This window comes from Amia ocellicauda, chromosome 14, assembly GCF_036373705.1.
Source record: "Amia ocellicauda isolate fAmiCal2 chromosome 14, fAmiCal2.hap1, whole genome shotgun sequence".
NCBI lineage: Eukaryota > Metazoa > Chordata > Actinopteri > Amiiformes > Amiidae > Amia > Amia ocellicauda.
The window spans coordinates 28,732,677-28,754,944 of record NC_089863.1 but is presented as its reverse complement, the minus strand read 5'-3'; the positions used below and the strand labels follow the sequence as shown (position 1 = coordinate 28,754,944).

General features: G+C 46.9%; 1 protein-coding gene across 5 annotated transcripts; it reads right to left on the bottom strand.

The window, feature by feature from the left end:
• Positions 1-899: 899 nt before the first annotated feature.
• shc1 (SHC (Src homology 2 domain containing) transforming protein 1) lies at positions 900-22,234 on the bottom strand. Of its 5 annotated transcripts, none has more exons than XM_066721525.1 (14): positions 21,816-22,234; positions 18,603-18,660; positions 12,402-12,566; positions 11,858-11,928; positions 10,174-10,237; positions 9,802-9,921; positions 9,371-9,424; positions 8,556-8,607; positions 8,046-8,172; positions 7,614-7,764; positions 7,446-7,503; positions 4,892-5,014; positions 4,550-4,779; positions 900-4,229 (listed from the first exon to the last, which is right to left on the bottom strand). In XM_066721525.1, exons 2-14 carry the CDS (start codon positions 18,612-18,614, stop codon positions 4,101-4,103), a joined length of 1,356 nt encoding a protein of 451 aa, XP_066577622.1. In that variant the 5' UTR covers positions 18,615-18,660; positions 21,816-22,234; the 3' UTR covers positions 900-4,100. The 5 variants fall into 5 exon arrangements, with proteins under 5 accessions (XP_066577622.1, XP_066577621.1, XP_066577624.1 ...); XM_066721524.1 differs by having other exon boundaries at positions 21,870-22,234; XM_066721527.1 differs by lacking the exon at positions 18,603-18,660.
• Positions 22,235-22,268: the final 34 nt, after the last annotated feature.

Below are 22,268 nucleotides of genomic sequence, written 5' to 3'. Positions count from 1 at the left end.
ATTCATTTTTCTTTAAATGCATTAGACTCGTTATTCCTTTAATACTTTATTTCCACCCCCCCCCTTTTTTTTGTCTAATGCATTTCCTGTTTTATTACAATGCACCAGAGTGTTTTGGCCTTGTTGGTATTTGTTTCACTTGAATTTGTTTGCATTAATGTTTATTTTAATGCACTAATCTACTGTTGAGTTCACTTTTCACTGTTTTGATTGATTTATTTCAGAATTGTAATGATTTTAGAAATGTTTTTTTGCATTAAAATGATGCATAAAAGTTGTTTTTAGGTTTGTAATGTAAAATACTTTAAACAATAAAACAGTAGCTAAACACATAAAACTTTAGATATTTGGTATATATTTTACAGTAAATGTTTGAAAACTAAAAGTATAAATTCCCTGGTAAATGTTACAGGTGCCTCAGGAAATTTGTATTTTATTTATTATTATTATTATTTATTTATTAGCAGACACCCTTGTCCAGGGCGACTTACAAAATACATTTCCCACGGATAATCTGCATCTTCTGGTTGATGTGGACAGATGCACAATTGAACAGTGGTAGGACAGGTGTGCTTACCACTCTCAGTTGCGATCTAGATGCGGTGTGCTCAATCACTCTGCTCTGAAATTATGGTCATTATGCAGAAAATAGTCATTCAAATGAAAATGTTTACCCTAGTAAGTCTACTGAACGGTTTGCTCATGATCTCATGTAGGCTGAATTTCCGTATAGGCTACAGACCTATCTGATCAAATGCAGATCACCAAACTGCTGTTACATGTGAATAATATTTTGAAATGTTAATGTGTGAAAAAAAGTGTTATTATATACACACACCACAGATATACCCCATATATATATAACAAATTGGTCAACAAACACACAAGACACCAGTTAATCAAAGCTTATACAAGAAATTATATTTAAAACCATAACCACCAGGAAACTGTGAAAGATATATACTGTATATATATAATATATATTTATCGATATTGATGTAAACTTTTTTTTCTTATTTCCTCACAACATTATCAGAAAGTGTACAAAAACATAATTCAGGAATCAACAGTAAGTGTTTACAATGACTAAACAATGTGACTACTTTGGCTTTGGCTTACGAACAAAGATAATAAGAATAGTGATAATGAGGTTGATAATATAATATTGAGAATAAGGATCAATTTACATGCAATAACATGGGGGAAAAAAAGCAAATAAAGATGAACAAATATTCACAGATACACAACAGAGACGCACACAACCACACACACATGCACACACGCAGCGAGGATGATCAGCAAATACACACGCGCACACACACACACACACAGGCGCTGCCAGAGACAGTGAGAGAGAACGAGAGAGACATTGGTAGGGAGTTTGGATTTAATCCCTCACCACCTTCTCCCTCTCTCTCTCTCTCTCTCTCTCTCTCTCTCTCTGTGTGCATCACAAATGTAGCTCACCTGCGAGAAAAACATAAAACCATTAAAAATATCGACACTGACCAAACGGCAGGGAAATGGCATTGCTTCTCTTCTGCAACAAGCTCAGAGTCCCATTTTGTCCCCCAAAATCAAAACCACCAAAAAACAACTGCAACAGGCACAGCACCTGCGACACAGTCACGTCACACAGAGAACACGGTCACAATGGAGTTCATATTCAGATCTATGATAGCAGTATAACAGCCATAAAAATAACCATTAGTGATGACTAAGCACTGGACAGACAGACTGACAGTGACTGTGTGTGTGTGTATCTGCATTCTCTTAAGAGCTTGGCTGGATTGGTTTAAATCAAATCGAGACCCAAGACACACTTATATAGCCAGGAAGTGGGAGGAGGAGCAAAAGCTGCCCCAGGGTCCTCCCCAGCCCTGCCCCCTCTCTGTCAGTCAGTCTGTCGCTCTGTCATCAAAAAACATTCGTTGTTCATCTTTTTGCAATAATGTAACTTGTGTATTCATGTATGTACTCCTTAATTATTATTATTATTATTAAGTTAAAAACGATTGCATAAGCGACTGGCTTGGCCACAAAATGGGCGGCCTGAAGGCACATTCTGAGGAAGTCTGAGAAAATGGAGGGAGAAGACTGCAGGAAGGAAAAGACAAGAAGAGAGGTTCTCAGGTTCGGTCATCCCTCTCCTCTGCTCCCCTCCCCTCTCTTTCTCTTCTCTCCACTGTCAACCTATTGCAAAAAACTCCTGCATATCCACTGCTACTGAATTCTCTAGAGTTTGCTTTTTTCCCTCCCCCAACAGAGAGCATTGTGGGTATATAGGTTCAGATCTGGGTAAAGATGATTCACAGATTGATGGATTAAACTTGTTAAAGTGATTGTCTGGTTTACCTTGTTGACCCCCACACCCTTCCCTCCCCAGCATAATTCAATTTCCATTGTCCCCTACCTCCCATTTCAGACCCAAAAGCCGATTGTTCCTGTGAAAAAAAAAAATCTGTCCGGCCTTGTCATGACAAGCCGCCTCCAATGAATGCTGCCAAGCCTGGAGTGGACTACATTTTCCACAATGGACCCCCCCCCGGCCAATTGAACCAAGCAAAAGCAGTATCAAGTTCAGGAGAGTTCAGGAAACAGGCAAGAGTGGAGGTGGTTTTGGGCCAAGGTGTGGGGTACATTACAGTTCCCATGATGCACCAGGCACAGCGGTGACAGTCAAAAGTGCAGCGGCTGCAGGAGGTTCTGGAAGATGGAGTTCCTGTGCCATCTGATAACAGAGAGTGTTCCCAGGAAGAGGCGCCTCAGTAAGGGACTACCATTCCCATGAAAAAAGGTAATCACGTAATCCATCCACAGTCAACAGCAAGGAAGCTTGGGAGTTGTTGCTTTTCATACGAGAGTTCAGAGAATTCCACTAGAGGTGGGGATGGGGGGAAAGACACTTCCCATAAATGTACTTATACCCCTTAGAGCTGCCCATGCCCATGTCAGATATTCACTCCCACAACTACAAAACCACACCCCTTTCGAATTAAGGCATTGGATTGTTTAATTCCATTCTGCGTCTTCCGTCTCCTGCTCTCCAACAAGAGACTCATGTTTTATAATTCATACTGGGCTGTGTTCGCAGTGCACAGTAAAGATCTCAGTCTATCCCTCCCTTTCTCCCTCTGTCTCTCTCACTCACTCTCGCTCTCTCTTGGTTCTGCAGGAGACCTCTGCAGAATGAGTATGCTACACTACTGGGTTCTCATCTCTTTGCACCCCACTGTCCCTTCTCCTCCTTTCATTTCTCCCTCTCTCTCCATTTAGAAGAGTAACAGGAGTGATTGTCTAGAGGCTAAAAACAAATCTCTACACAAGCATTGGAATCACCCCCCCTACTTCTCTCCCCACCCCAGTCCCTTTCACAAGAGAGTAAATTTACATCTTTGGGCAAACTGCTTTCTCTCTTTTTAAGTATTATAATTATGAATGGCTCCCTATTTCCTCTTAAACCGCAGCCGCACCCCACTGTGCTATTGCATCGTGCAGAGGAGAATTACAGATGTAAATGTCTTTGGTATGATCAGAAGTGGGCTGGGTTGGGAGGCACACAACTAAGGGTCATCATTTTTGTTTAGTGCAGGGGGGCACTGCACTGCTCTGGGGTTGTGGGGTGGTGTCGATCTGGAGTGTGTTACACAGCTTTGGCTTTGGCTGTAGATCTGTGGCGGTGTGCAATCCAGGGGGAATGCTGTGCTTTAAATTAATAGAAATACAGGTACTGCCAGGCCAGAGAGCTGTACATTGCAGGGGGTGGGTTGGGGGCATATTTTCCTTCATTAGTTATTTTTGTAGGGTGGTTGGAATGACAGTCTCAGCCCTGGGCACTGTCCCTCGGTGTGACTTCACATGCGGATCAGCCATCTGGTCTGGCCGAGGGCGGTCCTGCAGCGAATTTCGGGGTGGGGGGGAATTTCAGGGTGATTTCACAGTGATCTCAGGAAGATTTATCCTGGGTGATTTCAGGGAGATCTGGGAAGGGTGGATTTCACTGTCATTTCAGATTGATTTCAAAGCGATTTCAGGCTGATTTCCAGGCAATCTGGGGGAGGGGGATTTGAATGTGATTTGGGGGCAATCTGGGGGTGATGTCAGGGCCGGCGCTCCACGGGCTGCTGCAGGTACACCTCGCTCCCCGCCGACACGATGGGCAGCTGGTTGTCCATGTGGTAGCTAATCAGGTGACTCACGCTCTCGAACCGGTGGTCTTTGGTCCGCACCTGTTGGACCACAGAGAGGCACAGGGAGATGCTTCAACATATAAATCCGGTAAAAATGAACCACTCCTTACAAATTATAAGAAATTTGATGACTTACACAAATGTCACCCCTTCTCCCCCCAGTTACAATCATATAATATTTATTTATTTATATTTGTGGGGCGAGAAAATCTGAGTTATTTCGTTAAATATAAAGCTATGCTTAATACCCTGCAGCTGCGATAGAAACTAAAAAAAAAAATAGTGGCGTGACATTGGAATAGACAGCTGTAGCATCAACATAATATCGTCTACTGGCACAACCCCACCCCCTCCCTCACCACGCCTTCGGGGTCCACCAGCAGCAGGTGTTTGGCGTGTCCGGCCTGCAGGCCCGTGAGGACGTACTGGCCCGGCGTGGTGGTGCTCTCGCGGACCAGGAAGTCCCCGTCAGTGCGCAGCAGCCGCTCCGCCTCCTTGCGGCTCAGCTGCCCGTGGAACCACAGCTCCCCCCGCAGCTGCTGTGCCAGGGGGGGAGGCGCTGGCGCCCGGAGTGCATCCTCGAAGGGCTCTGATGAGGGAGGGAGGGAGGGAACAGCGAGGAGAGAGTTTCATTAGGCTGCGGTTGGCGAGATGGTTGGCGGTCAGGCAAATCTAACAGGGACAGACAGACAGAGACTCACTCATGTCAAAGGCGTCTCTGTGGGCATTGCCATTGGCAGCAGCTGGTGGGCGGGGCTTGTCCACATTCACGTAGGAGGGGTCATCAAAGAGGTCAGGGCGCCCCACCCCTTCCTTCACCCCCACTGAGAGACAGAGAGAGATGGAGAAAAAGGATAATTTACAACACATCGTGACACACCAATGTAACAGGGTGGGGGGAAAGAGAGAGAGAGAACACTAGCGACACTATGATTGGGTGTAATTCGATCATTGGCCCACCCTCAAATGTTGACTGCAGAAAAATTCAATTAGAATCTCGTCAATAAAAAAAACAAAAATGAAAATGTCCCTCACCGTAAATTGATGTCGATCTACATTTTCAACACAGTTGAAAATCGAACACAGATGCATTACCCCCTCCCCCCAGCGTACAAAACTATATTGAAAATGATCCACATCAAAGCTCTCATTCATATTAAAAGAGTCGACTCTCTGTGCCTCCGGTTTGTACAAAATTTAACAATGAATTAAAATCAAACCAAACTGAAAAGTGAGATCTGAGCAGCAAGGCGACGCTGTACTTCCAGCTGCAGAGACGTGTCTACTCAGCTCAACACAAACTCGTTCATTGCAGCAACAACACTGACTCAAATAGAATACATTCATTTCACTAGCAAAACTTTACTGAATAATATTAATGTCCAAATGTTTCTTATATCACGTGTATGTAGTATTAGTACAATTATTATTGCTCGTTGTTGTTTCAGTCACTGAATCAGAATGAAGCCAACCAAAAAAAGGTTAAAATGTTTGCTAACAAAATAATTATATTATTAATAAAAAAAACGCATTTTGAGAGGCGTATGTTAGCCTTGGTCTTATAGAGCTGCATCTTGCCAAACCCTGATCTATAATATATATATACACTCACCTAAAGGATTATTAGGAACACCTGTTCAATTTCTCATTAATGCAATTATCTAACCAACCAATCACATGGCAGTTGCTTCAATGCATTTAGGGGTGTGGTCCTGGTCAAGACAATGTCCTGAACTCCAAACTGAATGTCTGAATGGGAAAGAAAGGTGATTTAAGCAATTTTGAGCGTGGCATGGTTGTTGGTGCCAGACGGGCCGGTCTGAGTATTTCACAATCTGCTCAGTTACTGGGATTTTCACGCACAACCATTTCTAGGGTTTACAAAGAATGGTGTGAAAAGGGAAAAACATCCAGTATGCGGCAGTCCTGTGGGCGAAAATGCCTTGTTGATGCTAGAGGTCAGAGGAGAATGGGCCGACTGATTCAAGCTGATAGAAGAGCAACTTTGACTGAAATAACCACTCGTTACAACCGAGGTATGCAGCAAAGCATTTGTGAAGCCACAACACGTACAACCTTGAGGCGGATGGGCTACAACAGCAGAAGACCCCACCGGGTACCACTCATCTCCACTACAAATAGGAAAAAGAGGCTACAATTTGCACAAGCTCACCAAAATTGGACAGTTGAAGACTGGAAAAATGTTGCCTGGTCTGATGAGTCTCGATTTCTGTTGAGACATTCAGATGGTAGAGTCAGAATTTGGCGTAAACAGAATGAGAACATGGATCCATCATGCCTTGTTACCACTGTGCAGGCTGGTGGTGGTGGTGTAATGGTGTGGGGGATGTTTTCTTGGCACACTTTAGGCCCCTTAGTGCCAATTGGGCATCGTTTAAATGCCACGGCCTACCTGAGCATTGTTTCTGACCATGTCCATCCCTTTATGACCACCATGTACCCATCCTCTGATGGCTACTTCCAGCAGGATAATGCACCATGTCACAAAGGTCGAATCATTTCAAATTGGTTTCTTGAACATGACAATGAGTTCACTGTACTAAACTGGCCCCCACAGTCACCAGATCTCAACCCAATAGAGCATCTTTGGGATGTGGTGGAACGGGAGCTTCGTGCCCTGGATGTGCATCCCACAAATCTCCATCAACTGCAAGATGCTATCCTATCAATATGGGCCAACATTTCTAAAGAATGCTTTCAGCACCTTGTTGAATCAATGCCACGTAGAATTAAGGTGGTTCTGAAGGCGAAAGGGGGTCAAACACAGTATTAGTATGGTGTTCCTAATAATCCTTTAGGTGAGTGTATATAGATCTATGTATTAGATACGAGTCCACCACGAGCGATAATACAATGTAATTTAACATTTCATACTGACATGCCATGTATTTTAGTATTTTAACAATATTGTACGGTTTGTATGCTTGGGAAAATGTTGAACCTCCCTTAACACACGGCGATACTTTCCACCAATTGCAAACGATCACGCATTGGAGGCAGGTGTTTTCTTTGCAAACATTTTGCGTCATTTTGTTCATACCCCCGTTTGCAGTTTCCACAGTCAGTATAATGTCCCCTATTGATTTTTATCTTATCGCATTTTAGCATAGGCTAAATATAGCCAATTACAAACACATTTTGAAACTGAAACAGATTTCAAATCATTACAGTTCGACCAGCCCAACCAAGACTGGAATCCTGGCGCCGCGACAGAGAGAGAGGAGGGACACTAACCTGGCAGAGGAGGGAGAGGCTGTTTGTGTCCGTCTGTCTGTCCAGTCTGTCCAAAGGGCTGTGGAGACACCACTCAGTTAAAAGACAAATACAGTTTGAGTGTGTGCGCATGTGTGCACGGTGTGTTAATACAGTGTGTGTGGTGTGTGCTTATACAGTGTGACTCACCAGAGTGGCCCCTGTGCTCTGGCCTGGGCGACCCCGCATGTCCACCAGGCCCCCAGGTGGCGGCTGCTTGCCGGGGAAGTTGTTGTAGTACGGCACATCGGGGGGGCTGTCCTCCTCCTCCTCCCATGCCGAGCTATCGAACGGGGCCATCCTGGAGGGAGGGAGGGAGGGAGAGAGAGTGTCAGACACTGAGATAACCTATGCACATACAGACAGAGACAGGGAGGCATACAGAAAGACAGGGAATGTACAGACAGGGACGAAAGGACGGACAGAGAGGTAGGGGTGGACAGGGACAGACAGACTGATGGAGAGGGAGGGGTGTAGAGGGATGGATGGACAGACAGAGAGAGAGAGAGAGAGAGGGGAAGGGTAGACGGGGACAGTCAGACGGATGGAGAGAGAGGGAGTGGTGGACAGGGATGGACGGACCTGTCGTGGGGTGTGACCAGTTTAGGGGGGTTCTTCAGGTACTGTTTGAAGCGCAGCTCGAAGGCCTGGCCAATGGTGCTGATGACCTCCTGGGCCAGCCCCTCAGCACACTCCAGGATATGACACGCTGACGGGGGGTGGGGGGGGGGGGAGAGGGAGAGAGTCAGTTTTACCAATAACATATTAAATGGCTCCATGTAGCATAACAAACCAGTTATAGAGAAAGGAAAGAGACAGGGAGAGAGGGAGTAAAGAGAGCGGAGAGGGAAGAGCGGAGAGCGGAGAGCGAGACAGGGAGAGAGGGTCCTCAAAGCTTTGGCAATACCAAACACAGAGGTCATGCCAATAAAGCTCAATTTGAATTGAATTGGGAGAGAAGAGTGAGGGAGTAAGAGGAGATGGATAGAGCTAGAGGAGGCAACAAGAGAGAGAGCAGATGGAGGGAGATAGAGGAGAGAGAGAGAAAAAGCATGCAAGAGGAGAGAGAGACTGTCTGAATGGTTTCTTTACCTCTCTGGTTTACAGGGTCTTTGGCTACATATGCTACATACTCTGCTGTGTCCTGTGGGAGAGAGAGGGAGAGTGAGGGTAGGGGGGAGAGAGAAAGAGAATGGGGAGGAGTAGAAGACAGGGAACGATGGTGAGAGGGAGGGAGAGAGGGAAAAAGCTTTGATTAAGACAGGAAACATTAAAAAGCTGAACCCTTCAAATGCCGAACATAAAGCCTTGTTTATCAAAAACAGACCAATTCTCTCGATATTCCACGATTTACAAATATTATAATGAAAGCGGAAATAATGTAGTTAAGAATCCACCTGGGGATCAACTCTAAAGGTCACTGCTTCTCGACTGATGAATGGCATAAAATCTGAAGGTTCTCCTCTTACACACTTGCTTTGCGTTCCTCGATGTTGACAAGGTTATTTCTTCCACATTTGAAGGTCTAATGCCACACAGCTAGGCTCAATAAATTGCACAAAGCCTCATCAATCCAACAAGGCAAGACTTTTCGATTGATGATAATCCTACGCTGGGATATTCATGTGCTAGGATGCCGGTGTCCAACAAATTATGGAGAATTGGGAGTCGGAGTGTAAAGGGTTACAAAGAGTAAGAGACTACAGTTTACAACTATAGTCCAGACATGCACGTACACGCATGTACGCACAGTAATACTTTTTTTTGTTTTACTTTTTTAACTTGAAAGACAGGGGCAGAGAAGAGAGAGATGAGAAAGGGAGACTTTAAAACTCTGTAAAAAAAAATAATAATAATAATAATAATCTTGAAATAGGGAGATAGAGGGTGTGAGAGGTGTGACTCACTGGGTCTCCTCCTGAGGCAAATGAGATGGACTGCATGTGGTGATTGGCAATTATCTGTTGGAGAGAGAGAGAGAATGGATGGATGGGGAGGGAGAGATGGAAGAGATGAGAATAATTTGCTTTGTTGGTCTTTCACCTGACACTCACCTGACTGAATGCAGCCCTCCCTCCCTCACTCTCTCCCCTTTACCCATCACCTACTCTCTTCTTTACCAAAACCTCCCACCCCATCCCATCCCTCCCACACCCCCCTCTCCCTCTATGCCTCCTCATCCCCTCTATCCTTCCCCACTCTGTCCCTCTTTCTATCCCTCTGTCCCTTCCTCCCTCCCTACCTCTCTCCCACTTACCCATCTCTCCGTACCCATCACCTACTCTATTCTCTTCCTATACCACCCAACCCTCACCCCCCACCTCTCTCCCTCTCTCACCTGTTTGCAGTCTGCAGCCAGTAGGTTTAGGCTGCTAGTGGACACTGTGAGGCTGATTGTCATCCCAGCGAACTGCAGGTTACTCTTCCCCAGGATAGAGGACAAACAGCGTGTCGAAGGCTGTGGGGGGCAATGGAGGCAGACAACGTAAATGTGTGTATATATACTGGCAGTAGGGCTGAACCGTGTCTGTGAGAATGTAGGGTCAAAAGTCATGTGAAGTGAGGAGGTGGAGAGGGTCAGAGTTGAGGGTTGGGCGGGGGGGCGATGCATTATTGAGATTGAGGGTGGTTTGGGGAAGGGTTGAATAATTGAGTGGGAGGGGGGGCATTGTTGAGGGTTCAGGGGGAGAGGGATGGGGGGGCAGTGTACCTTTCTCCTGCGCTGGGCTCCTTTGGCACCTGGGACAGCCTCACACACCACCGATATTGCCTCCCTGAGACATACCCAACAAAACACCATCAACACACAGCCTACACAACAGCACACAATAACCATCAACACACCCACACAGTCCACAATCCACAGTGCACTCTATCTAATCCACTATTATTTTCTAGCAGAGGCAACGTATTATTGGGGCAACTGTTACAATATTTCACATTAGCTTTACATACAATGACCCATTTATACAGCTGGGTTCTTACTGGAGCAATCTAAAGTATCAGTACAGTATCTTGCTCAAGGGTACAGCAGCAGTGTACCCCACCAGGGACAACACTGTACACTGTGGTGTAATACTATCCACTGCTCCGACAGAAAGCATACAGGCTGTTACACAGTGTTAACATAATACTGTACCAGATAAACCATTTCCTTCACATACACACTGACATGGGTGCTGACACACGCTGACACAAAGCTAGAATGAACGCAGGAAGTGGATAGCGAGGGAGAGAAAGAGAGAGAGGGAGGAAGGTGCAGATGGGATGAGTCAGGAAGGAAGGGAGGGAGGGAGGGAGGAGGGGTAGAGAGAGACAGACAGAGAGAGAGAAAGAATGGGAGTTATGAGACCAGGTAATAAAAAAGAGGTGAGAGAAGAGAGACAGAGAGAGAGGGACGGGAGGTGACATAATAGGGCAGAGATGCAGTGAGAAGGAGAGAGAGAAAACACTTAAAATGACTTTAAAATGTAAAGGAAAAAGATAAAGACAAAAACAGATGTAGAAAAAAGGCAGAGCAACAGATAGCTGAACGAATAAGAGAAATGAGAGATACAGAAATGGACAGATTAAAAAAGTGAGATAAACAATGACAGATAAAGAAATGCAGAAAGAAAGAAAGAGAGAAACAGAATGACGTGCCGATAAAGAGATGGAAACAGTGAGATAGACAGAGAGAGAAGAGAAAAACGAGCCAGAGACAATTCTCAGAAACCCACCACAGTGACATTGTGCAATTCAAACCACAGCCGCAGCCCCGGGATGCACAATGTGCTGCCTGTGCATGTTTGTCCTGCGTTGTATTTTGTGCTATTTACGAGTGTGAGCATGCTGTGAGTTTGTGCTTTCGTGCTGTGTGTGTTTGTGTGGTTTGTATATGTGCAGGTTTCTTTTTGTGCTGTTGGTACATGTGCAGTGCATGCGTGATGTGATTATTTGTGCTCTGTGTGTGTGTGTGTGTGTGTGTGTGTCTCTCTTCTTGAATGTTTGAGAACGTGTGAGTTGAGACTGTGAGAAATGTGTGTGTGTGTGTGTGTGTGTGTTTGGTCTCTCCCTCTCTCACTTCCGTCCAGTGACGAGCCCCTCCCTGCATGAAATATTTATTGTCTTTAAATCCTTTTCTTTCCTGGCTAGGATGGATTGTGGGGGATAACATTTGGCACAGTGTGTATACTAGCCCCTGCTGATTCAGACACCTGGGGGACCTGCAGAGACGGACAGAGACAGACTGCACCCCTGGGTTCTTTACACTGTCCAGCGCCTCTGAATATAAAACGAGGGTGAGAAAGGTAGACCAGAAAGCAGACTGACTAAGTCGGACCTGATGGGAGACAGATGGACAGCACAGAAGAGGGACGTACAGACAGGACAGGAGGACGGACACAGGGACCAACCTTGTGACCTGTGTGCGAGTGTTGAAGTCTAGAGCTCTCATGGATTGCAGAACCTCCACACAGCCCATATACTGAGAGAGACAGGGAGGGATGGAAGGTGAATGAAAATCACACAAACATTTCCAGAGAAAGGTCAGCTTTAACCACCAATATTAAAAATAATCATAATTCATAAATACATATTTTTGACTTTTGTGTAATTACAAATGAGTTGTACTCTGGGACCCTGCAAACTACAAAATCCATCATTTAATTGAACTCCTCCTTAATCCCTCCCAGTCCCATCCCTCTACCAGCCCCTCCCAGGCACCCCATAGCCACTCCCACCCCCCTCTCTCCCCTTATCCCCTCCCTGCCCCCACATCCATTCCCCCTATTTTCTCCAAGCCCTCATCTGCCCCCCAGACCCACTTATAGCCCCACTCTACCTCACTCTCAGTCCCTCCTATCCTCCTATCCATTCCATCCTAGCCCCTCTCACCTGCCTCCCCGCCCCCATGTAACCACTCCCAGACCCTCCCTCCCTCTTGGATGCGACACTCACCCTGACGGTGTAGCAGACCCCGGTGCTGCTGACCACGCTGTCCGAATGCAGCCAGCCCCGGGTGGGCTTGTTCACAAAGGAGCCGTGCCGTGTCCACTCGTCGCCCCCCAGCTGGCCGCCCTCCACCCGTGCGCGCCTGGACACCCCCCCGAGCCGGTTCATGTCCTGGGGGGTGCGGGGAAGGGGAGAGGAGGAGGAGGCCATTAGAGAGGTTAGGGGCTCGCCAGGGGATGGGGGGGGGGCGGGTGGCGATGAGGGCCCCTCAGTGCGTGGGGGGACCCGGCCGGCCTTGAGGCCTGGGAGCAGGGTAGCTGACATGCCCAGCCGCAGCGACCCCATCCTGGGGAAGAAGGAGCAGAGGGTGGTGGGGCTGTTCTCGGCAGGGAGCGGGGAGGAGGATGGCAGCATAGGCGCCAGGGAGTTGGCCGAGAGGGAGGGGGGCAGCCCTGGAGGAGTGGGGAGCTCGGAGTGGGGCAGGGAGGACTGGGAGTTGGTGTCGTCCGCCGAACTGACGGACTCGTTGCGAAAGTGACTATATTTGGTCTTGGGGATGATATCCATGGTGGAAGTTGCTGTGGTATCTGTCTCTCCCTCCTAATATTTTCTTCACTGTCCAACAAAGTAAGATAAATATAACAGTCTCTTCTGTTGACCCCCTCTTCTCTTGTTTCAGTGCTTTTTCTCAGTTTGGTCACACACACGCTCTCTCAGTGTGGCTGTTTCTCTCTCTTTCCCTCTTCATAGCAGTTGTCTCAGAGAGGAGCAAAGAAGCCCCCTCTCTCAAAACATGGGCAGGGTCAGAAAATAAAGCAATAAAATCAAAACAGCAATGTGTAGTAACGACCATAAAGATGGCAATAACTGTAAAAACGACAACCAGAGCTTGTAAACGCGCACCACACCCTCAGAGCAACTCAAGAGAGATGGGCCAGCTCATCTTCCCACAATGCACTGGGGCATCTGAAGTGACACCCACAGATTGTATTTTTTGGTTCCAACCCCCCTCCCCTTTTGTACCCAAAAACCTGACCGCGTTAGGCGTTAGGCTTCAAACACCTGGTCTGTCCTAACCTAATACCTATGGACACGTATGCAATTGCCACGCTGAATTGGGTGAGCGGGCGCAAGTGGAGAAAAATAGTCTCAATTCCTTTTTTCAGCAGATGCCGGCACCCCTCCTGCACACATCCCCCCAAACAGGAAGTGCAGCACAATATAATAAGGGGAGAGTGAGAGAGTCTGTGTGTGTGTGTGTGTGTGTGTGTGTGTGTGTGTGTGTGTGTGTCAATGTGCTTTGTTGTGTGCATGTGTATTGTTGCGGGGGACAGTGATGGAGTGTGTGCATGTATACAGTTCTGGATGCGGTGTGATTGAGGGGAGCGCGCAGTCAGCGAGGTGGTACGGATTCCAGCTTCCGAATAACATCAATGACTCTCTGTAACTGCAGGGGCCAGAGACAGGATATTATTAGCTGTGGTTAAGTGCAGAGAGCTCTGCCTCAATAAAAAGCCTATTAGTACAGGATAAGAGCCCCTAGGAGGATCTCTCTAGGGCCGCCAAGGCTTAATGAATGTACGCTACGGCAGCCAGGTAGTCACCCCACTGCCCCCCCCCTCCTTCCCCTCCCCACCCCTCCCCTCCCTTCCAAAGCTCTCCCACAATCAATAACTGCACTGAGAGCCTGGGCTGGGTGTCTCAAGAACATAGGCCCAACCTCCTCTGCTCTCCTAAAGTAACAATTGGGGGTTAGGTTGCGTTTTCCATTATATTATTTCCAATCCTCCTTCATTCTCTTGCATCTTTCCTTCCTTCTTCTGTTTCCTTTTCTCTCCCAGTTTTCACTCTCCTCTGCAGAGGATGGTCTTTCCTATGTATCTATGGAGATCTATAGGATGGGGGGTCCTTGGAACATACCCAGAGACTTGGCTCTATATTACTGGAAAGGAGATTAAATAAATAAATACATAAACTAAAAACAAACAAAAATGAAAATGTAAGTGTAAGTGTAGCCGACTGGCTGCGCACACAGACGCCCTCTCCCTCCCTACTTTCCACCCTAACCCTCACCCCCAAGCAAGCGAAGAATGTCGATCATCGCCGCCCCTCAGCTACTCTTAAATCACCAGTCCGAGTGTCATAATCCTGCTACTCTCGCTTTTGATTTATTATATTATTATTGAGTTAGTCGGTCTTCCTTGGTTGCTTCTTTAAAACAAATTGACAGCCTTTGAGGCAATTGTGCTGTTCAGTACTATGGAGAAAGCCAGACAAGCTAGACACAACAATAATAATGAGGATTAAAATTAAACATTTAATATAATTATAATTATAATAGGATGGAAAAACAAAATTGTGCATTTGCTCAAACACCTCTGCAGTCTGTCTGGGCGGCCGTGTGCAAACAGTGCCATACACCTCCCTATCTATCACACCACCGCCTTAAATCCATACATCTGGTATCAATCCTCTCCCTGATATTCTATCTGATCAATGTGAAAATGACTATCTATTCTTTGTGAAAATAAACAAACGATCTAAAAGGCTTTATTTAGACAATAGAAAATGTTTGTTTTGTGTGCAAATCTTTTTTATTTTTTAATTGCGGATCGTTCAGCTGTGATCAGGCCGGAGGTTTAAAGTGTCCGGCTGAGGTGGTGGACAGCTCTGAGCAGGAAGACCCTGTGCGTGAGGCCCATACCGGGGGCTCCGTTTCTCTGCTGCTTTCCTGCTCTTCTGCCTATCCTCCCTTCTTTCTCTGTGTGTCGAGTGGGGTTGCACCATGCAGGGCACTCTATGGTTTGTGTGTCTGTGTAATCCAGCTATTGACCCCCCTCCCCCTTTATACAGACAATTACCTAACCCACGCCATACTGCCAACCCCAACTTAACCACCCAAATATATGCCGATGCACCCAGACACCCCCTCCCCCACCAACCACTATTATAAAGCCCCTATGTTAACTCTGCAACCTCCACCACCGTCCACAACTTGGCCTCTACTCTCAATCGACTCGTCTTACAAAAGCAGAAAGAAAAAAAATGAAAAAACAGGAGAAAAACAAATTAACAGTGGGAAAAGAAAAACACAAAAACAACTTGGAATAATAATGCTCTCCTCCAGATACAGTCAGCTTAACTTGGTCAAAGGGCAAGTTAGAATGACACCAGTCACGTGAGTTCTCATTAACATCCCTGTTAGTAGAACTGAGAGGATCAGGACTGCCCCCCCATGAGTCACTGCCAAAAGCCTCAGGAAGCGGTGGTGCCCCCGAGACAGTGACTCAGCAGCTGGGCTGCCACAGGGATTTTTTCTTGACGTCACGGTTCAGACTGACCGGTTATTGTTATGGTTCTCTCTATTAATCACAGCCCGACACACTAAGGTAAAAAGACACTGTAGAGTGCAGCACAGTACAGTACAAAATCAGCGCAGTACTCTCAAGAGCACAGCACGCTCTCTGTCTACTGAGCTGGGAAAGAGCGCTTTACAGCTGTGTTAATGCACCCCATTCGCACCTCCACTGTCTCGGCTGATTATTGGTGCTGTTATTATGGTAAATGTTACTGGATGTGGCTGGACAGCAAGGCTAGCACTGGGCTGCTCTCACGCTCTATGGAGAGGGACAGCGCAGCAACGGCTGCAACTCGCCCTCTGTCAGAAGCCTAGAGTGTCGAGAGGAATCGCGATACAATCTGTGCCCTACAAACCCCCTGACACACACACACAAACACGAACATAGACCGCTCCACGTCCACTGTAGCTACTGCCTGCTGCCATCGCTGCAGCTCCCCCTAAACACAGAGTTCATTTTCACAGCGTGCTTCCCCGCCTTTGTGACCTCATTTCCTCCCCGATTTCAAACCACAAGATTGCAGAAATCTCCCGTTCGGTTACTTGCACAGGTGTCAAACTACCTTGTCCTAAATCTCATCTCCACTACCACCAAAACGGAGAAAAAAAACAACTTGAAATTCACCCGATTCCAAAATTATAATAATAATAATAATAATAAATATTATTATTATTATTATTATTAATAATAATAAATAATCCAGGGGGGGTTGCTGCTATTTAATTGCTGTTCCAGTTCATCCTCAGAGCTCTCCCTCTCTCTCATTCGTGGGCAGTATGTTTAGCGATGAGGTGGTGGGGGGCTGCTCCCTGAGGTCCCCCCACCCTGTCCACAAAAAATAAAAATCCAAGTGAAAAGAAACTAAAGAAAATAAAAAATACTCCCAGTATACTGCCTCCAAATCCAGTTATCTTCTGTGATGCAGAGATGGAGAGAGACGCAGCGTCTGCCCTAACAGCTCTGGTCCCCTCCCAGAGAAGAGATGCCTGTTTTCTCTCACTCCACCCCCTTCTCTCTCTCTCTTTAAAAGGTTTCCGCTTCCCCTGTGTTCATTGGGGCCGGAGGCAAAGTAACAAAGGATCCCCCAGGTGAAAGAAAATGTACAAAAATCACAATGATCGCTTCTTTGTAAAATGGAGAAAGAGACATGGGGAAAATCCGTCTGTTTCTCTATCAGCAGGTCCTGATGTCTGGAGGTGCTTGGCAATACTTTCAAAACGTTCCTTTTTTTTCCGTCGTTAATGTCACTCCTGTTCTTGGGTAGAGGAGGCTGTGAAGAAAGCAGGCCCGGACTCCTCTTTTAAATTTCTAAAACAGAGGGATACAGATGGAAACTCCTCCAGTAGCAAAGCTCTTCTCTTCCATCTTTTCAGTCTCTTTCTCTGGCTCTCTGGTGAAGACCTGATGATGCAGCTTCCCCCACCTCTCCCACTCTCTGTCTCACTCTTACTTTCAGCAATGCAATCTCACTTCTGCCTGCACTGTGTCCATAAGGCAAACAAGAATAAAACACACACACACAGGGGGAGAGGGAGATGGAGGGAGGACAGAGGGAGGGGTGATGGAGGGATAGATAAATATTTGAAAACAAGTGATTGAATGAACTGAGAAACACAGACACCCTCACTCCTCCTGTAACCTGACCACACAACTGCTCCGACCATCCCCATTGAAGAAAACAGACACGGGGAGGAGAAAGGGAGGGTGGAGAGAGAGAGAGAGGGAGGGCAGTAAAAAAAAAGGAGATGAGGGAGGGAGGGGAGGAGGAGAGAGAGAGGGGAAGTAGAGAGGGAGACAGGAAGAGAAGGGGTGATAGAAGGAAAGAGCAGAAAACAGGGAGATGGAGACAGGGAAAAAAAGAGAAGGAAGGAGGAAGGAAGGAAGGAGAGGTGGGGACTGAAAAGGGATGATGGAAAAAGACAAGGGTGGGGGGGGTTAATACAGTCACACACTGACTGACTGGGTAGACATTATAGTCCATTAATATTGCACTGAGGCTGAGAGAGGAGGGAGGTTAATGCTGGTGGACTGAATGACAAACACACTGATTGACACACTGGACTGATTGACAATATAGTATAGGACCAGAGTGGAGCCAGCACTGTGTGGACTATAGTATAGTATAGGGCCCAGACTGGAACCACCTCAGTCTTAAACCCGAGTTTCAAGTAATACAATAATCCATTTCACCCACATTTTGCACCGGAAACAACAACTTTCCTCACCTTGTCCTGGACAACATATTCATGGGCCACTTAATCAAAGTAACAATAGTAGTAATAGTAGTAGTAGTAGTAGTAGTAGCAGCTCTAATATTAGTAGTAGTAGTAGTAGTAAATGTGTAGTATTACTCTAAAGTCAACAGAACAATAATAATAATTAATCAGAAAGGTGTGTGATCAATAAGAACAGTGGGCTTACTTTGAAAAGGTCAGAGGTCAAAGGCCGGAGGTTGGAAAACAGACTCCAACTGAAGCCCTGCACCGCAAGATGGGTGGACGGTCCCCGAGAAGGAAGGACAGACCGCACCCCCCACCACTCACCGTCACCCACCCGCACAACACAGACTCCCAGTGCACAACAGTCTGAGCCTCAAGACTAAAATGCCCCCTGGGAATTGTGGGGAAGAAACAGCTGGTGCAAATTTCACCTGTGACCCTGCTGAGGAGTGAAGTAAGAAAACAGACCAACCCTTACTCACTCAATCCATCTACATTTTTACTGAACTGGGACTGGACTGTACTGCACTGCACTGCACTGTGCGTTAAAGAGTCTGTGCTGTGCCTCTGTACCCTGCCACCACAATCCGCACCCACAACCACCTCCACCAGTGTCTCGGGTCTCTTACCACGTAGTCCATCAGTCAGTGCTGGCTATGGGCCACGCACCCCCCCTGACCCAGATACCTGCGGCCACCAAGAGAAAACAGCACAGGGCCATCAGTAACCAGACAGAGGGGTCACATATGTCACACCCCCCAACCCACTCTATAAAAATAGGATAATAACCAGCGCACTGGGGATGTGGTTCTAACACAGGCAGAAGGGGAGGCAGGGACAGAGTTCCCAATGCCTGCATCATGTTCACACAAACACGCACACAGGGACATGCACAAAGACACACACACACACACAGAGGGACATGCACAAAGACAGACACACACACACACAGAGGGACATGCACAAAGACAGACACACACACACACACACAGGGACATGCACAAAGACAGACACACACACACACACACACACACACACACACAGAGGGACATGCACAAAGACAGACACACACACACACACACAGAGGGACATGCACAAAGACAGACACACACACACACACACAGAGGGACATGCACAAAGACAGACACACACACACACACACAGAGGGACATGCACAAAGACAGACACACACACACACACACACAAGAGAGAGGGACATGCACAAAGAGACACACACACACACACACACACACAGAGGGACATGCACAAAGACAGACACACACACACACACACACAGAGGGACATGCACAAAGACAGACACACACACACACACAGAGGGACATGCACAAAGACAGACACACACACACACACACACAGAGGGACATGCACAAAGACAGACACACACACACACACAGAGGGACATGCACAAAGACAGACACACACACACACACACACACAGAGGGACATGCACAAAGACAGACACACACACACACACACACACACACAGAGGGACATGCACAAAGACACACACACACACACACAGAGAGGGACATGCACAAAGACACGCACGCACGCACGCACACCCCTTGTGCTTTGGCTGTGCTGTCTCTGTGGACAGAAGGGATAAGACAGCTGCACGCACACAGGCAGGCAGATAAGTTAACTGACCCAACTGGCTCACAGCTGGGTTCAGCAACTCCATTCCGAGATGACTGGACAGGTTCCTGGGCTTCTTTCCACCTCAGGGAGCTAATTACTTAATTTAATTTAATGTGCATCAGGTGCTGATTGACAGGTGCCTATAAGACCAGCAGGAACCCGTTAACTGGTTCAGATCTGGAGTTGACCAGCCTTGACAGGCTAACAGGCACACAGACTGGTACACAGACTGGCACAAAGACTGCTAGAGCCAGATCCACAGACACAGATGCGCTGCCATGTGGATTGGGGGGGGAGGACAATGGAGAGAGTTGATACAATCGTTCATTTTCAAAGTTCTGACTGGAGGGCAGAGAAATTAAAACAAAGGAATGCAGGATATAGAGGATGAAAGAGAACAACAATAAAACCCCAAAAAAGAGAACAAAGCAGGGAAGGAAAGGGAAACTAGAAAAACAAAACAGGGAAGAGAGAGAGAAAGAGAGATTGTGTGAGAGTGTGTCAATGTGAGTGTGAATGCGTCAGTGTGTGTGCGAGTGCCCATGCCAATATGAGTGTGTCCGTGTGTGTGAGTGAGTGCGTGCACGTGTGTCAATGCGAGTGTGAATGTGTCAGTGTGTGTGAGTGAGAGTGAGTATGCGTGTCAGTGTGAGAGAGAATGAGTCTGTGTGTGGCAGTGTGTGTGAGCATGAGAGTGAGTATGTGAGCGTCAGTGTGTGCGAGTCTGTGTCAGGCTTGCCCAGACACAGGGAAGAATGTATGGAATTAGCCTACAGAGCCAGCCAGCGTCCCAGCCTGCATGGGCAGCCATAGCATTGCACAACACGACACAGCATAATATGCACATGTATGTGGATGTCAGCGTGAGTGTAAGTGTGGGGTGATTTCAACTAGAGGAAAGGAGATTCTGGGGAAGGGAGAAGTGCTTCACTGGCAATCCACCCCCCACACACACACGCAGTAACAAATCCAAGACAGCTGCCCTGCTCTGACCGCCGCCCCGGACTATCGTGAGCTCTGAGTCGGCACTCTGTCACCGTGCGCCGACTGGCTGGCAGTGTGCTGAGCCAAGGGCAGACTCACAGGCCCAGAGCCAGGTACGGCACGCACAGCACACCCCATGCTGCCGCGCAGAGAGGCCGTTAGCTACTGCCAATATACTAATATTAATGCTGCACATACCACTGTTATTGACGACACTGCCACTTCTGCTACTACTAATGGTAATGCTAATGCTGCTGATACTACTACTGTTGTGGTTGATGATACTGCCACTTCTGCTATTACTAATAGTAATGTTAATCCTGCAGATACTAGTACTCTTGTTGATAATACTGCCACTTCTGCTTCTACCACCACTGCTATGTATATTGCTACTACTAGTACGACTACAACAACTGTGGACAATACTACTGCCACCACGATAGATACTAATAGAGAGATAACAGCCAATAATAATACACATATTAGTAATACTGCTGCTGTCAATACTACCGGTTTCTCCAGAAAGCTACTATCACCACTACCGCTATTACTATAATAATTACCACCGCAATCACTACACTAGCAAATGCGCCTACAGTCATGCTATTCTTGTAAAACAAAATCTGCTTCCAAAATTCAACTTCTACTACTACTATTATTATTATTATTAGTAGTAGTAATACTGGATAACTTGAACAACCCCATCAATAAAGTATAGGCAGTCTCTTTCCCATCATTTGGACGACTTGAACGGTGGGCTGCCAATGAAACCGTTTTGATGCTAATAATACCAAAAGTTAATATAATAACTGACGTGCATTGAAGACATTTACTGTAACGGTAGCTGTCTGGCGATCCTGCTAATATCACTACAACAACAACTCTTACTCTATGAACGATAACTTAGACGTTAATGATAGCAAACTGTACAAAAAACAAGACTGTCAATGAGGTAAATAATACGCAGTCTAAGATTTGTATGAATAGTGATATTATTATGAACAATAAGAATGTAATCAGATCAGTTCATTAATAGTAGACCTCGGTGTCCGTAGGCTAGGCAGGTAACCATGCAATTAACTCGGCTAATGAATTGGGACAGTGTTGAAGACCAGGTCAGACAGCCAGGTTGTTTGCTCTCAAGAAACTTCGTTCCTGCATAAGGCAGAGCAAAAAACAAAAACAAAAAACAAACAAACCACAAAATGAATCTGGTTCACCCGTCCCTGCCGACGCACAGCCCCGAAACTCGCCTCGTCTCCGGCCTGTCCACACGTCAGCTTTCGAAGAAACCTTGCGCAGGCGGGCGGCGGGCGGCGGGCGGAGGCGCGGGACTCGGCAGCTCTGTCCGCCTGTGCGCCGCTGTCGTCCCGGCGGGTCGCGTCTCCTTCAGCCCCTGGACCCGAGCGAGTCAACTGCAGTCTGTGCGTCCGTGTGCACCTTTAAACAACGCGACCCAGAAACAGCGGGAGTACACGGACAAAGTCCAGAAACTTTTTTTTCTTCTCCTTTTTTTTTCTTTTTCTCTTTCCTTCCTTCTTTCTCTCTCTCTCTTACTTTTTTTTTTCTACCCTCCTCCCCCCGATCCGCCAAAAATAAAAAAAAATCCCACTTCCGGGACAACAGGAACTGTGTGACGTCAGTGGCAGGCG

Bases quoted from the DNA above. Each gene is read 5' to 3' on its own strand.
- shc1 (XM_066721523.1), bottom strand. From the start codon at position 12,962: ATGGATATCATCCCCAAGACCAAATATAGTCACTTTCGCAACGAGTCC. The intron at 11,929-12,401 runs GTGAGTGTCGCA...TGTCTCTCTCAG, and splicing joins GGGTCTGCTACACCGTCAGG to TATATGGGCTGTGTGGAGGT. The intron at 8,608-9,370 runs GTGAGTCACACC...TCTCTCCCACAG, and splicing joins TTGCCTCAGGAGGAGACCCA to GACACAGCAGAGTATGTAGC.